General features: G+C 46.3%; 1 protein-coding gene across 3 annotated transcripts in view; it reads right to left on the bottom strand.

Moving 5' to 3' along the window:
- LOC118785273 (protein kinase C alpha type-like) overlaps positions 1-13,085 on the bottom strand; it is a 175,195-nt gene that overhangs the window by 38,270 nt on the left and 123,840 nt on the right. Inside the window, exons 8-9 of one of the 3 annotated variants that reach the window (XM_036539905.1) lie at positions 11,919-12,012; positions 8,216-8,245 (exon numbers count right to left, since the gene is read on the bottom strand). In XM_036539905.1, coding sequence (XP_036395798.1) covers positions 8,216-8,245; positions 11,919-12,012 — 124 coding nt within the window. Of the gene's footprint in view, positions 1-3,894; positions 3,922-8,215; positions 8,246-11,918; positions 12,013-13,085 lie in introns of all 3 variants that reach the window. The other 2 variants (XM_036539891.1, XM_036539899.1) reach the window with 2 other exon arrangements.

The following is a 13,085-nucleotide window of genomic DNA, read 5'->3' as shown; positions in this document are numbered from 1 at the left end:
TGGAAAGGACAGCCCAGGTACATCTCCACACATACCCAGAGTCATGTGGTCCACAAATTCCCATTTCATGCTCTGCGACGATGAGTTGGTCGTGCGGCAAAGGTGACACCAAGACATAAGTACAGAAACACGCCTTATGGATGCCTGTTCGTGAGAATTCTACAGGGAGGTTTCATCACTGAGGGAAAAAAGTAAAATTTGGCTTGGCATGCAGTCACATGCATGTTCCCTTAAAACTACCTGTACATTGCATACGATATACAGCTACAGGCTGCTTATAGACCGCTTATAAAGACCATTCCTAAACACCAACCTAAAAATAAATGTTACTGAAAGTTTATGGCCGTGTACTTCTTTTCTTGAGCATTATCCAGCCTTTTTCATACAATGATGTCACCTCCCTATTAATTCCAGGTACAAGTCTAACACAGCATTACAGTATACCCTGCTGCTGAGGTACCTCATACAAAAAAGATATGACACTCTAAGGTACATTTACAGTACACACAGTACAACTATGTTAATATTGTTGCTTATTACAAAAAATAGCCAATAACAATTCTATTTGATAGTGTTACATCATATATATACACATGACCATTTTATTAGGTACACCTGTACACCTGCTTGTTCATGCAATCTAATCAGCCAATCATCTGGCAGCAACTCAATGCATAAAATCATGAAGACATAGTCAAGAGTTTCAGTTGCTGTTCAGATCAAACATCAGAATGGGTAGGAAATCTGATTTCAGTGACTTTGACCGTGGGATGATTGTTGGTGCCAGACGGGGTGGTTTGAGTGTCTCAGAAACTGCTGATCTTCTGGGATTTTTATGAACAACAGTCTCTAGAGTGTATAGAGAATGGTGCGAAAAACAAAAAACATCCAGTGAGCGGCAGTTCTGGGGGCGAAAACACCTTGTTAATGACAGTGGAAGAATGGCCAGATTGGTCCAAGCTGACAGGAAGGTGACAGTAACCCAAATAACCACACGTTACAACAGTGCTATGCAGAAAAGCATTTCTGAACATACAACACGTCGAACATTGAGGTGGACGGGCTACAGCAGCAGAAGACCCCTCCGGGTACCATTCCTGTCAGCTAAGAACAGGAAACTGAGGCTACAGTGGGCACAGGCTCACCAAAACTGGACGGCAGATGATTGGAAAAACATTGCCTGGTCTGACGATTTCTGCTGCGACATGCAGATCGTAGGGTCAGAATTTGGCGTAAACAACATGAATCCATGGATCCACCCTTGCCTTGTGTCAACGGTTCAGTCTGGAGGTGGTGGTGTAATGGTGTGGGCAACATTTCCTTGGCACATTAGGCACCTTAATACCAGTTGAGCATTGTTTAAATGCCACAGCCTACCTGAGCATTGTTGCTGACCATGTGCATCCCTTTATGACCACGGTCTACCTGTCTTCTAATGGCTACTTCCGGCAGGATAACGTGCCGTGCCACAAAGCACACGTCATCTCAAACTGGTTCCAGGAACATGAAAATGAGGTCAGTGTACTCCAATGGCCTCCACAGTCACCAGATCTCAATCCAATAGAACACCTTTGGGATGTGGCGGAATGGGACATTCGCAGCATGAATGTGCAGCCGACAAATCTGCAGCAAGTGCATGATGCTATCATGTCAGCATGGAGCAGAATCTCTAAGGAATGTTTCCAGCACCTTGCTGAATCCAATGTCATGAAGAATTTAGGCCATTCTGTGCGCAAAGGGGGATCCTACCCAGTATTAGAGAGGTGTACCTAATAAAGTGGTCACTGAGTGTATATCACCAATGCCAAATATCTGAAAACAGTGTTCAAATGTTCAAAATACAAAGACGTTTATGGATATCTCAACCGCTCCATGCTTGACTAGGTCCTGTAACATGCAAGAAACATGAAACTTTGACTCGCCCCTCTCCAGGCAAACTGGTCTATGATCACCTCCCTACATGTGCGAACTTCTGCATGGAAAGCAATGCAAGGCTGCAAAACACCATGCAAACATCATCAGCAAATGACACACAGAGAGCCAGCAGGCTGGGGATGCAGCAGCTGGATTAGACCGGTTGTGACCTTCAGCTTTCACCTCATAAATGGGGCAGAAGTCAGACAATGACCCCCCCCCCCCCCCCCCCCCCCGTACTGCCGGTAACTGGGGCGTCCCATCCAGAGAGCCCCACGCTTGATTATCAGACTCCACCACAGAGTTTTACCTCAGATTCACCTCACCTAGTCCCCCCTCCATCACACACACACACACACTTCTCACAGCCTCCCGCTCCCCCTGACGCGTGCATTTCAGATGCAGAGGTGACATCATCCGTGTCATCACTTCACTCCCTCTCTTACTCATGAGTGTGAAACACGCACATCTCACTCTGAGCAAAGCTGCTAATGTTAACCACCGCAGTCATGAGCTTGGGGACAGCAGAGAGGGCTAATGAGATCCTCACTCTTTCAAAAAGGCATCAAGCTATGACGTGATTGCGCTGTTGCTGCATTGGTCTGAAATAAATACTGCGCATAGTAATCCCATTTCCCTCCGTCGCGGGCTTCATAAAACAGCTTAACACAAAATAACAGACTAACAAAAACAGCTTAATGTGGATCAATGCAGGGGAAAGACAATTGCTATTGTGGCTGCTTGGGATATTTTGTTTTCTTAGACTGCAGTCAGTCACTGCTCTGCAGTGCTCTTTCGCTTCAGGTGCCTGGGGAGCGCTGAATCTTCAGCACACTGCTGGGTCAGGATGGACCGCTCTTTTTCAGAGCCAGCTGTTTTTCTACAGCTGTAGACCTGGTCTGGGTAGCGGAAGCTGGAGATCTGCAGGCGGACAGGCTGCTTGAGAAATGGCCTGTTTTATTAGGGGGCAGGTCAGACCACAGAGTGAGGAGATGAAGACACTACTCCCTAAGCAGAACAGTCAGATTGGAGCCAAACTCTGAGCTCCTCTTCCAATGTCACACCCTGCAGGTCTGCACCAGACAACTGTGGCTTGGTCTGACTGCAGAGATCTTCCACACAGACCTATCTGAGCTCAAAAATCCACTTCAGATGAAGATAGTTGTAGAAGTCAGGGGTGGGGGGAGCAGAATTAAAGCTTTAAGCTTTCATATTCGAAAATGAGAAGAAAATAACATGAAAGAAGACTGTGTCTTTGTCATCCCATCCATGCTAAACAAATGAAGGCTCTACGTTGGAATGCGGACTGTGACATCTACTGTGGTACAGTAGATGTCCGCTGTACCCCAAGAGGCTGCAACGGCAGGAGAGCCAAACGCATTTCATCCCGGCGGAGGCCATGCCCACAGTAGGGCACAGAGACGGGTGCACAGGAATCCGCAGGAATCCTGCTCCATCCCTGGGCAGCAGCGAAGCAGAATACTCTCAGGCCAGCAAAGATGAACAGGGCCAGGCAGACAAACAAACTCATGTTGACTCCATCCTCTTCATCTCACTTGTCAATCACACTCATGTTGCAACATGGCAGGCATGGCACACCGCGCCAAGGGCAGCGACCCATCGAAGCCACAAGCGTTATTTCACCTGCCCACAGAGACACTCGCAAGACGGAATTCAAGACACTTCAGCCCCTGATAAAATCAGCATTCACTGAGGCTCCCGAGAGCTGGAACCTGCCAACAGCATTGCCGCATCGGTGTCAGTTAAGTGAAGCCCCAGCCTTCACAGGATCTGCCTGCTTTGCTTTAGCCTGATGCAATGTGGTTAGTAGCGTGGACAGAGACCAAGGAGAAAAGAGCAGCCGGAGGCTTGGGTTAATTATGCACCCAGGAGAGCACACTCCGAAAACACTGACCAAACCAAGCCAAACCAAAATCAAAGAAAGGCCCGCAAACCAGTCTTACTTCCTGTCAGACGCACCTTATCAGCGCCTTTCTTCTTGCGACCCTGCAATCACATGGGAGAGGTGAGGGGTTTAGTCTGACCGCACGCGCATGCTCATACACACACACACACAGACAGACAGACACACACACACACACAGACACACACACACACACAGACACACACACACACACACAGCTTCAGACCTGTTTTCTGTATCTCTTACATTGCATCTGTGCAGCAAATATATGGTATAATTCAAGTGTAAAATGGCAGTTGGGAGTTTCCTATTCCCTGATCAAGTGCTAATGGTTGAGTTTAGATTCAGAGCACTTCCTTCATCCGCTGGCAGGGAAGAAACAGCATTACATGGCTTCTTACCTATTGGCTCTTATAGTCTGGTGAATCAGCCTGCTTGTCCTTTGGGGCATTATAATAAAGTACGCACAGAAAAGAATGGTCATGCTACTGTATGCTGCATCATCCTGTTGGAGACTGAGTCAACTGCACTAGACTGGCACACAGTTTAAAAATCTGCTGCTCATGTCGGTAACAGTGGGGCCTTTTCCTGTCGACTATAATAATGGCGGGCAGAAACTTGCCGTCCAATCGATTTTCCTGGCAATTATTAACTGAATAAATGTGTTTCTTTGCAGCACTGAAAAGCTGGTAACCAACACAGAGGGTGTCCTAGAGAGATAGCAGCAACACTAGTAAGTTTCCTGTGCAGTGGAAGGTGCTAATTACAGTTTGCAGTTGGAGACAGTGTCAAAATTGACACTAGTGAAACACCCGTCAAGGGGGGGGGGGGGGGGGGGGGGGGTTGGGGGGGCACATTGCTGGGTGCTAAAGATCCAGGCTTGAAAGTATGTCTTCACTGCTGTCATGAGGATGGCTCTGTCTGCGGTCGAATGAGCAAGAAACGACCGGCCGCCTCACGCTTCAGCTGCACACAATGGGAAAGGACAGGACATTGCCAGTCCAATCTGACTCCAGCTGCTACAGCTGTGCGCCAGCTAAACGATGGAGGTGAGAGCGCCCGATGGCGACGTGTGGATGAAAATCAAAAGCTCTTCAAAGAGGCACTGGTTATGATGCTGAACCCCCTCTTCCCTCCACCCCCCCCCCCCCCCCCCCTCCACTCCCCGCATTATTTCCCACCAGAGCAGTTCTCACACCAACATCTTTTTCATTTCAGGTATGAGGCCACAGAGAGCCACCCCAGCCTGATAATTGTGTTTTGGAACACGTCGGAGAGCACAGAGAGAGAGAGAGATACGCCAATTACTCCTCGGCCCTGTCTGCGGGCAAGGTTTGTGTCAGGCACGGTGAGGGACACTGAAGGGGATATTAACTCTGTCCTGGGTGTGTGCTACATTTTCTCACAGGGTCAAAACTCACACCCATAATTATCCCCGGGTTCTGCCTCAATAAAAGGTCGGGTGGTGGGGACATGGTTGTGTTGGGTGTAACCCTGAACTGGAATGAAAAGTGATCTAAATTATATTGCACTGTATTATAATCCTATTTCATTTTGTGCTTTATAAGGGCATGTTTTGTACACTTGGGTAGCTGTGAATTCAGATCACAACAATGGCAATTGTGAACAAATGATCCAGAAGTTATTTGTTGACATTGTCTGGGAAACAATTCTGAGGCCAACACATAACATTGTAAAGCTCTTATTACAATCTGCATATATGTAGTGCCAGTTATCCTCCATTTTTAAATTAAAAGATATATCTTTCACTTATCTTTGTTTTAATAAAGTCTAATAAGACAATCCAGAGCTAAGGTGTCCATTCCTGAATCTTCCACTGATGTCCTGTAGAGACATCTAGTGGTTGCTGTGGGTGTTGCATCATTCAATCTGTGAATAATAGTTTAAAAACTTGCTGCTTCCAAAGGCCCAATTTCCCCTTACTAATTAAACTTTAGCCTGGACAAAGGTTGTCATGATTGATTACAGCTACAATTTTAATGGAAATCACTACCCGGAAATTCACATGGCTGAAGGGACATAACCATGTTCACTGCAACACGTGTCTCTTGAGCAAGACCTAGGGAGGTTTCTGAAAGAGGAAGCAATTTATTGAGCATATTTTATAAAATATTAAAATGTCAATTAAGTCTCATAATCCATAAGAAGGACACATACCTCAAATGTAGCCACTGTGCAGTATATGAATACAATTATGTTTGATATTACAAACATTGGCACTTACACTGACTCACAAAAGACTACTTTTAGTGGCGAAATATAATTTTGTGAAGATGAAATACAACTCTGAGACACAGATGAGCAGATCATATAATGAGATCCTGTCGGAACAGTGAAGCAAAGTACGGAGATTTCTCAAAAAGAAAAAAAACAGTTCTGTGCTGCCACCTTTTGGGTATAGCATGAATGCACACTGAAAACACTACCGTCAGGCAGAAGGATAATGCCTCTTACAATCATACCAATCTACGCAGGGCATTTAGGCATAAATGTCCTACTCAGGATGAAGTATCACAATATGGAGTTACCACTGCATTTAACTTCACCTTTGAAAGAGATTGATTTAGGACTACTTTGTGCGACTTACTGGCAAATGCTAATATCACTGAACTGAAATTCTATTTAAATTAAAACTGCCAACAGATTAGGTAGGGTGTACTGTAAGAAAAATACCCACGAATACACCTTCGAAGTGAATACACTGCCTTCAGAGAAAGCACACTGTAACAATAACATAAACTACTGAGGGACGTGAGTGTGGACTGGGGCAGCAGTGTAGCATGGTGGTTAAGGAGCAGGACTGATAAACCGAAAGGTTGGCAGTTTGATTCCCTGCTTCCCTGCTTAACCCACAACTACCTCAGTAAGTATCCAGCTGTATAAATGGATAACATTATAACATTATATGGATAAAAAATCCTAACTGATGTCAGTCGCTCCGGATAAGAGCATCTACCATATGGCAATAACGTAATGTAATGTGGTCCCCTTGCTGTGTCTTGTCGCCATGCAGTGGTAAAAGGAAGATCATTATTTTGAGAGGTCAGTGAGAAAGAGAGGGGGGCACTAGCATTCTAAGCACTGCTCATTCCCAGCCAAAAGGAGCCTCTCCTCTCACACCTGTGTGCGCTTGCACAGCAATCCAGTTCATGAGTTCGAAATGGGCTGGCAGGTGAGGGTGATTTCACTGCCTCCACCACGACCACAGGTAACACAGACGAGATGTGAGCCCTGTTGCAGGGGCTGCTTTCCAGCCCCGGTGATCAGACACACAAGCATGCCTGGACCGAGAACATGCCTGTCCACACTCAACGCCGTTGGCCCTCTACAGCCTGGGGCTTGAGATGGGCTCGTAGAGGCCAGAGTACCAGAGCTGTACTCCCACAAGGCAAAACCGGGGCCCAGACGATGGGGAGTGCTGGTGGGGCGCAGGTTTGGGGCTCAGGAGCAGATGGAGGAGCGGATGATGATGGTGAAGATGGAGAGCGCGTGGTCAGAATGGAGAGCCCCACGTGACCTTTCAGGTCCTGTAATTTACTAACAATAGAATGTTCAGGTCTCAGTGCCCCGGCAGGATCCACAATCCCTCCCTACAGGCCTGAGGTCATGTTCTGGCTGTGATCTGCAAGGGCCTGCCATCCTCCACTGATGAGGGGTAGGCGCAGGCTGGGGGAGATTTGTTTGCATTGACATCCATCTGACGGAAAGCCTAAAGCAGAGGCCTACATTACTTTCCCGAGCTGCTGTGCCCAGCAATTTGTACAGATAGGGCAGGGACAAGCAAACAAGTAAGCGAGTCTCTTATACCACTGGGCCTTGAAGTGACAGACCTCTTTGGAGAAATACCCACCATGAGACATGGCAAATTTCACCATTTAGATCTGTTTTTTCTCTCCATTTACATGAAGGTTTCTCACATTATGATTTTTTTTTTTCATATCTTCATTTTTTTCAGCTGTTGATGTTTAAAACAGCTGGGGGTCAGGTTCTGACCTTATGACCCATACTGGAAGTATCCAAGCATCATGAATCAAAAGGAATTTGGAATGTCATTTGCAAATGCTTTCTCCATTCTGTCTGACCGCGTATCAGCTCTGTACGGAAACTGACGCCCATCCCAGCGCAGCCGTTCATTGTTAGTAAATCGGATGTATTTGCAGTAGCCAAATAACTACATACAAACAATCAGGGAGAGAGAGTGTGTAAGCACAAAGGATGGAAGACAGAACACCAAGAGGAGGAGCCCAGAGTGGGAGCAGAGGGAGGGGGTGAGAGAGAGGGAGGAGGAAAGAGAGGGGGGGGGGGGGGTAGAGAGGAAGAGGGACAGAGAGAGAGAGGGGGGAGAAAGAGAGCTACCTTGAGGAAGTGGAAATTAATATGGCAGTCCTGAAAAAGACAGGAGAGAAAACTGAGGCATTAGTAGGGGTCAGAGAGGAGGGGAGGAGAGGATGTCCACAGGTCCCGGGGAAGGAGGGGAGAGAGGAACAGTTGGTACTCTTAGACAATGACAGTAAACAGCAGTTAACAACATCATTACCTCAGAACTCTCTTAATCACTTCTGCTGTGCTGATTCTGACTTGTTTTGTGAACAGAAAGGTGATAATTAGTTAAACACAGTACAAAGTGTGACACATTCAATTGCCTGATTGATGGTGCAAAGCTCTGCACAGGAGAAGAAGTGTGGCATTTTCTGTCATAAAGATTGCATTAGTCTGACATCTGACATCGCTCCAAAAAACAGGGAGAAGGATAATATTCTAATGCTGTCTGAATGGACTTAACAGAAAGCTTTCATAATCATGGGGAATTCCTGTGAGGGCATGGTAGATGATTTCACAATTCCTGACATCTCTGGCCTGGTGTCCATGGTAACCCTCGCATCCCTGGCAAGGCCCCATACCACGGAAGCTCAAGGACGCTCACTGTACACTGAAGCCGTAGACTAATGTTGGCTGACATTTTCTGTATGCTTAGCCGTTCATGTAGCCTTATATACACATACTATATGTAGGTTGCTCTGTTAGGGTACCTGCAGCATGAATACATGTGAAGTCTGAAACAAAACACAGGAGTATCTCACAGGGTAACATTCTGGTAAAAAAAGTCACTGTCTCTTCCGGTGATTTCAACTCCTTTTATATGTGTGATAAAATAAATGCACATATGCGTGTGAATACACACACGCACGCACACGCACACGCACACGCACACGCACACGCACACGCACACACACACACACACACACACACACAAACACACAAACATGCTAACAACAAGTGAATTGGTAAGGAGAGTAACAGTGTGTGACCAGGTCTTTGCACTGTTCCATTTTCATACAGAAACACATCAGCTGCCTATCATCTGACTCACTTTTATATGGTCAGAAACGAATCTCAGGTTCACTTCTTGAACAATGATTTTATGACAGAGCTGCCCATTACTTCATGGAGTGTATTATCTGAGAGAACAATCCAGAAAAATGGACTATATCCAGAGAAAGCGTGTTCCTGGTAAGTTCTTGTTGTTTTCTGTTGATCCTCATCATGAGGACAGTGTGGCATAGTTGTTAGAGAGCCATGCTAGCAATCAGTTGGCTGTAGGTAAAACACCTTGGTGTGGCCATTTTATCGTGTCACGATTAGAATCTATTAGAAAGCTAATCGATTCAGTTCATTTCCAACTATATATATTCCAACTATATACATACATGGCTACTGTACATGGGGTACCCCAGATAAGGAGGCCTCCTAAGGAAATCTATAATGGATTGTACAGCTAGGTATACATATAGATCAGGATTGTGGCTTTCAACAGGATACACCCCCAACAGCTCAACAGCTGCTATGGACTACTTCATCTTTTGATGAGAGGGGGCAGCTGCATGGTTAGTGTCAAACCAGAATCCTTTCAAACGGCAGTCTACAGTCTTTCATCTCTCATCTGTAAGATGTGGAAATGTGGGAATTACTGGTAACTGATCACATGATTACTCTTCCTCCACACTTGGTTAAGACAGGTGCCTGCTGAGGAGAAAAGAATGAGATGTTGAGAGCTGACCCCTGCCTTTACCATAGTAACAGAAGCAGGGTACGGAAACTCACTGGGGGGGAGAGGGTGTAAAGATAATTATATTCTGCAATGCTGGAGGGGCTTCAGTCCATCATTAGTCCATCATTTGTTAGTTATTCAGTATTGGTTGTTTCTCCCATCCCATCAAGGAAAACGCCATGGAACCATATTGGAGAATCAGCTGCCCGCGGGTAATTTCCTTTTAGAAAATCAAGGAAGCTGACTTAAACAGTCACTGCAACACCGTGAATGGTACACAGTCAGCACCTTCATGGTTTTCCAGCATCACATATTACTAGAGTTCCTCATTATTGGGCCATTATAGAGTCGGTTTAATCAATATGTGATTATGTGCAATCAGTCATGCTAAGCAAAGGCCTGAGAGTGAAGTTATGATGTCAGTGCGGTTGGCCGGAATGAGGGGGAGGTGCAGACAACTGTGACAAAGAGCACCCCGACGACACACGGGCCAGTGCTCCTGCTGTGTTGTCATGGCGACACAGCTACACCCGGCCACGGTCTGGACCGACACTCTGCTCCTCAGTGTGCCGGCGATAATGGGTTCAGAAGACAGCGGAACTGTGTGACATGCTGCGGCGCCAGGGCCGTTCGGAGGTGCGAGGGACGGGGATGGAGTGAGCATTTCGGTTTCGGCCCAGAAACTGTCTCCAGGGAAATCGCAGCTCCATTAAAACTGACCCCGTTAGAACAGAAGCACATTGGGCAATGGCTGCTCATGCTGCTTTCCTATGGCCACAAATGTCAACTCGAAGCTTAATCACTCCCATGTTTCCCACGGGAGGCAGGCCATTTCAGTTCATTTCAGTTCAGTCCAGAAGAGAGTGCCCTCTGACGTCCACAGGTTTATGCCTGTTCTGAGATGCTGCACTGCCTGTTTAAATCACAGATCACTGGGGGAGTATGTGAGGAGAGCTTCTGGGTAATCACATACCAAAAACTGGCACTGTTTCTGACAAGCAGACAAAGCACAGACATTCCTCTATCATACTGTATTGACCAAAAAAACCCAGATGTATGTATCAGTGCAATATTTTTTCCTCAGTATTTCTTTTCCTTGTGTTGACAGATTGCTGGAGAATGAAGCAACTCATGCATGCACATAAAAATAGAGAGGGTAATCTGTCCATTTCTCTGTCCCTTACTGATAAACTCCTGACAGACACCGTGCTGAAATGCTATTGATATAGGAACAGAGAGAGATCAAAGGAGTGAACAGTCGCATTTCTTAAGGAACCCTTATCTCACACCCAAGCGACTGCAATGCACCATGGGAATTCTCAGAGCTGGGCTCCCTGCAGGACAGTTAAACAGGACTCAGTCTCTCTCATGACAGTGCAGGCATGGAGGAAAATAATTTAACCAACAGAGCTGTTTCCACGGAGAAGTCGTGATCATTTTATCTCTCTCGATGCTCCAGATGCAGTGCCTCCATTCAGAGGGAGCGATCTGCTGTGCAAATGCAAATGACCTGGTGTGACAGGGAGGGGATATTCAATTGCCCTTGCCTGACAATTCATTTAAGCGAAGATAACAAGGTCCGAATGGCTTTGTGAGTCATTGCGGGCATCGCCAGCGTTCAACAAGAGGTGTTACACAGCGTCACTTTTTTCCATCTCACTTTAAATGAAACATAATAGTCAATCAGCACATGCGCAAACATCCAATCCACAAACGGTGCATATTACGATCACATTCATTTCAATCAAAGGCCTATTGTGCTTTAAGGGAGTACAAAGAGAGAGCACCGAATGAATGAAAGGGAATGAAAGTAAGTCACAACTGTGATATGCAAAACCTGGCCGGCACACCTGTTCCTCCTAAGCAAGCCGTTTGACATGGATTCAACAGGCAGAGTGTCTGCCCTCCTGGAGGTGTAAAAGAATGGGCGAGAGAGGGAGCTCAGGGCCCGCCTACACATTGACTGTGAAGGTAAGACGGCGTCATCAGTAACCACGTCCTCATCCTCACCTCAAACTTCTGCCTGAGCTCCAGGTTCCCGTCATCCTCCTCCGGGATGGGCACGTTGTAGTACTCACCCTCTTCCTGGTTCAGCATCTTGTACCTGAAGTACAGAGAGAGAGAGTCCACACATCCTCATGGAGGGGCCGAAGAACCTGCCTTCAGCGCACGGCAGTATACCAGTGCTCAGTAATGACCACATTCTTGTAGCAGTTGGATAAGGCCCTCTACAAAGATGGATGCTGACAGTTAATGTTAACACCAAACTCAAGGCACAAATTCTAAAAAAAAAAAAAAAAAGAAATCTAGAGCTGCCTTACAAAAAATGTGAATAATTCCTTTTTGCATGAAACCACATATTGGTTTTTTATTATTGCACTGTTAGAAAGTGGGACATCAAAGTAAAGAACACACAATTTGTGCGTATTATTAACAATATTAATATTGACAGCATTGTGAGCTGTGCATTGAATCACTGGTGTCATTGAAACCTAGTGTAGAAATAGTAGCTGAACATTCTGAGCAGCTGGGAGCTACAGTGTGCCTCTGCCTGCACTGGGAGGTCTCTTTGTGTTACTTTGAAGCAGCGGACAAGCACACTGGACTACTGATAGAAGGACCAGAAGTGACCTTATGTTTGTTTCCAACCTCATGCTACTTTTCACTCAACACAAATAAAGTGAAACCAGCAGCTTCTTCTGTACCGGTGGAAGGGCACAAACCGAAGAGGGCTTCAGAGCAGATAAAATGGAGGTCGTAAGTGGAACGGAACATTCATCCCAGAGACAGCGCTCTTGCACTGCAGATGAGGGGACGCTGCGCTTTGCTGAATGGTCCACCCTCTCCCACGGAGGTCTTATTTATATCCTCCAGGCCCTGGTGCACACCTCTTTATAAGTCACAGAGCCATGCAGCTTCAGTCAGAGGGGAACTGCATTATTCTCACATTGGCACATATTGGATCGCTTTTCACACCGGCTGACCATAAGCTGCCACTTTGAAAGAGCACAGAGCCTACCAGCGAGCATACATCCCAGTGCACATGGCTTTGCTTCATGTTTGATTTACACCCATGTGCTCTAGGGGGATAAAACCAGCCAGCAGACCTCCCCAAAAGCCACATCCTCGCAGTGGAAAAAGCCCACAATACAAGGAAACAGCCTACAATACAAGCTC

Source organism: Megalops cyprinoides, chromosome 1, assembly GCF_013368585.1.
Source record: "Megalops cyprinoides isolate fMegCyp1 chromosome 1, fMegCyp1.pri, whole genome shotgun sequence".
In the NCBI taxonomy this organism is placed as follows: Eukaryota; Metazoa; Chordata; class Actinopteri; order Elopiformes; family Megalopidae; genus Megalops; species Megalops cyprinoides.
This window is presented reverse-complemented; position numbering and strand designations above follow the sequence as displayed.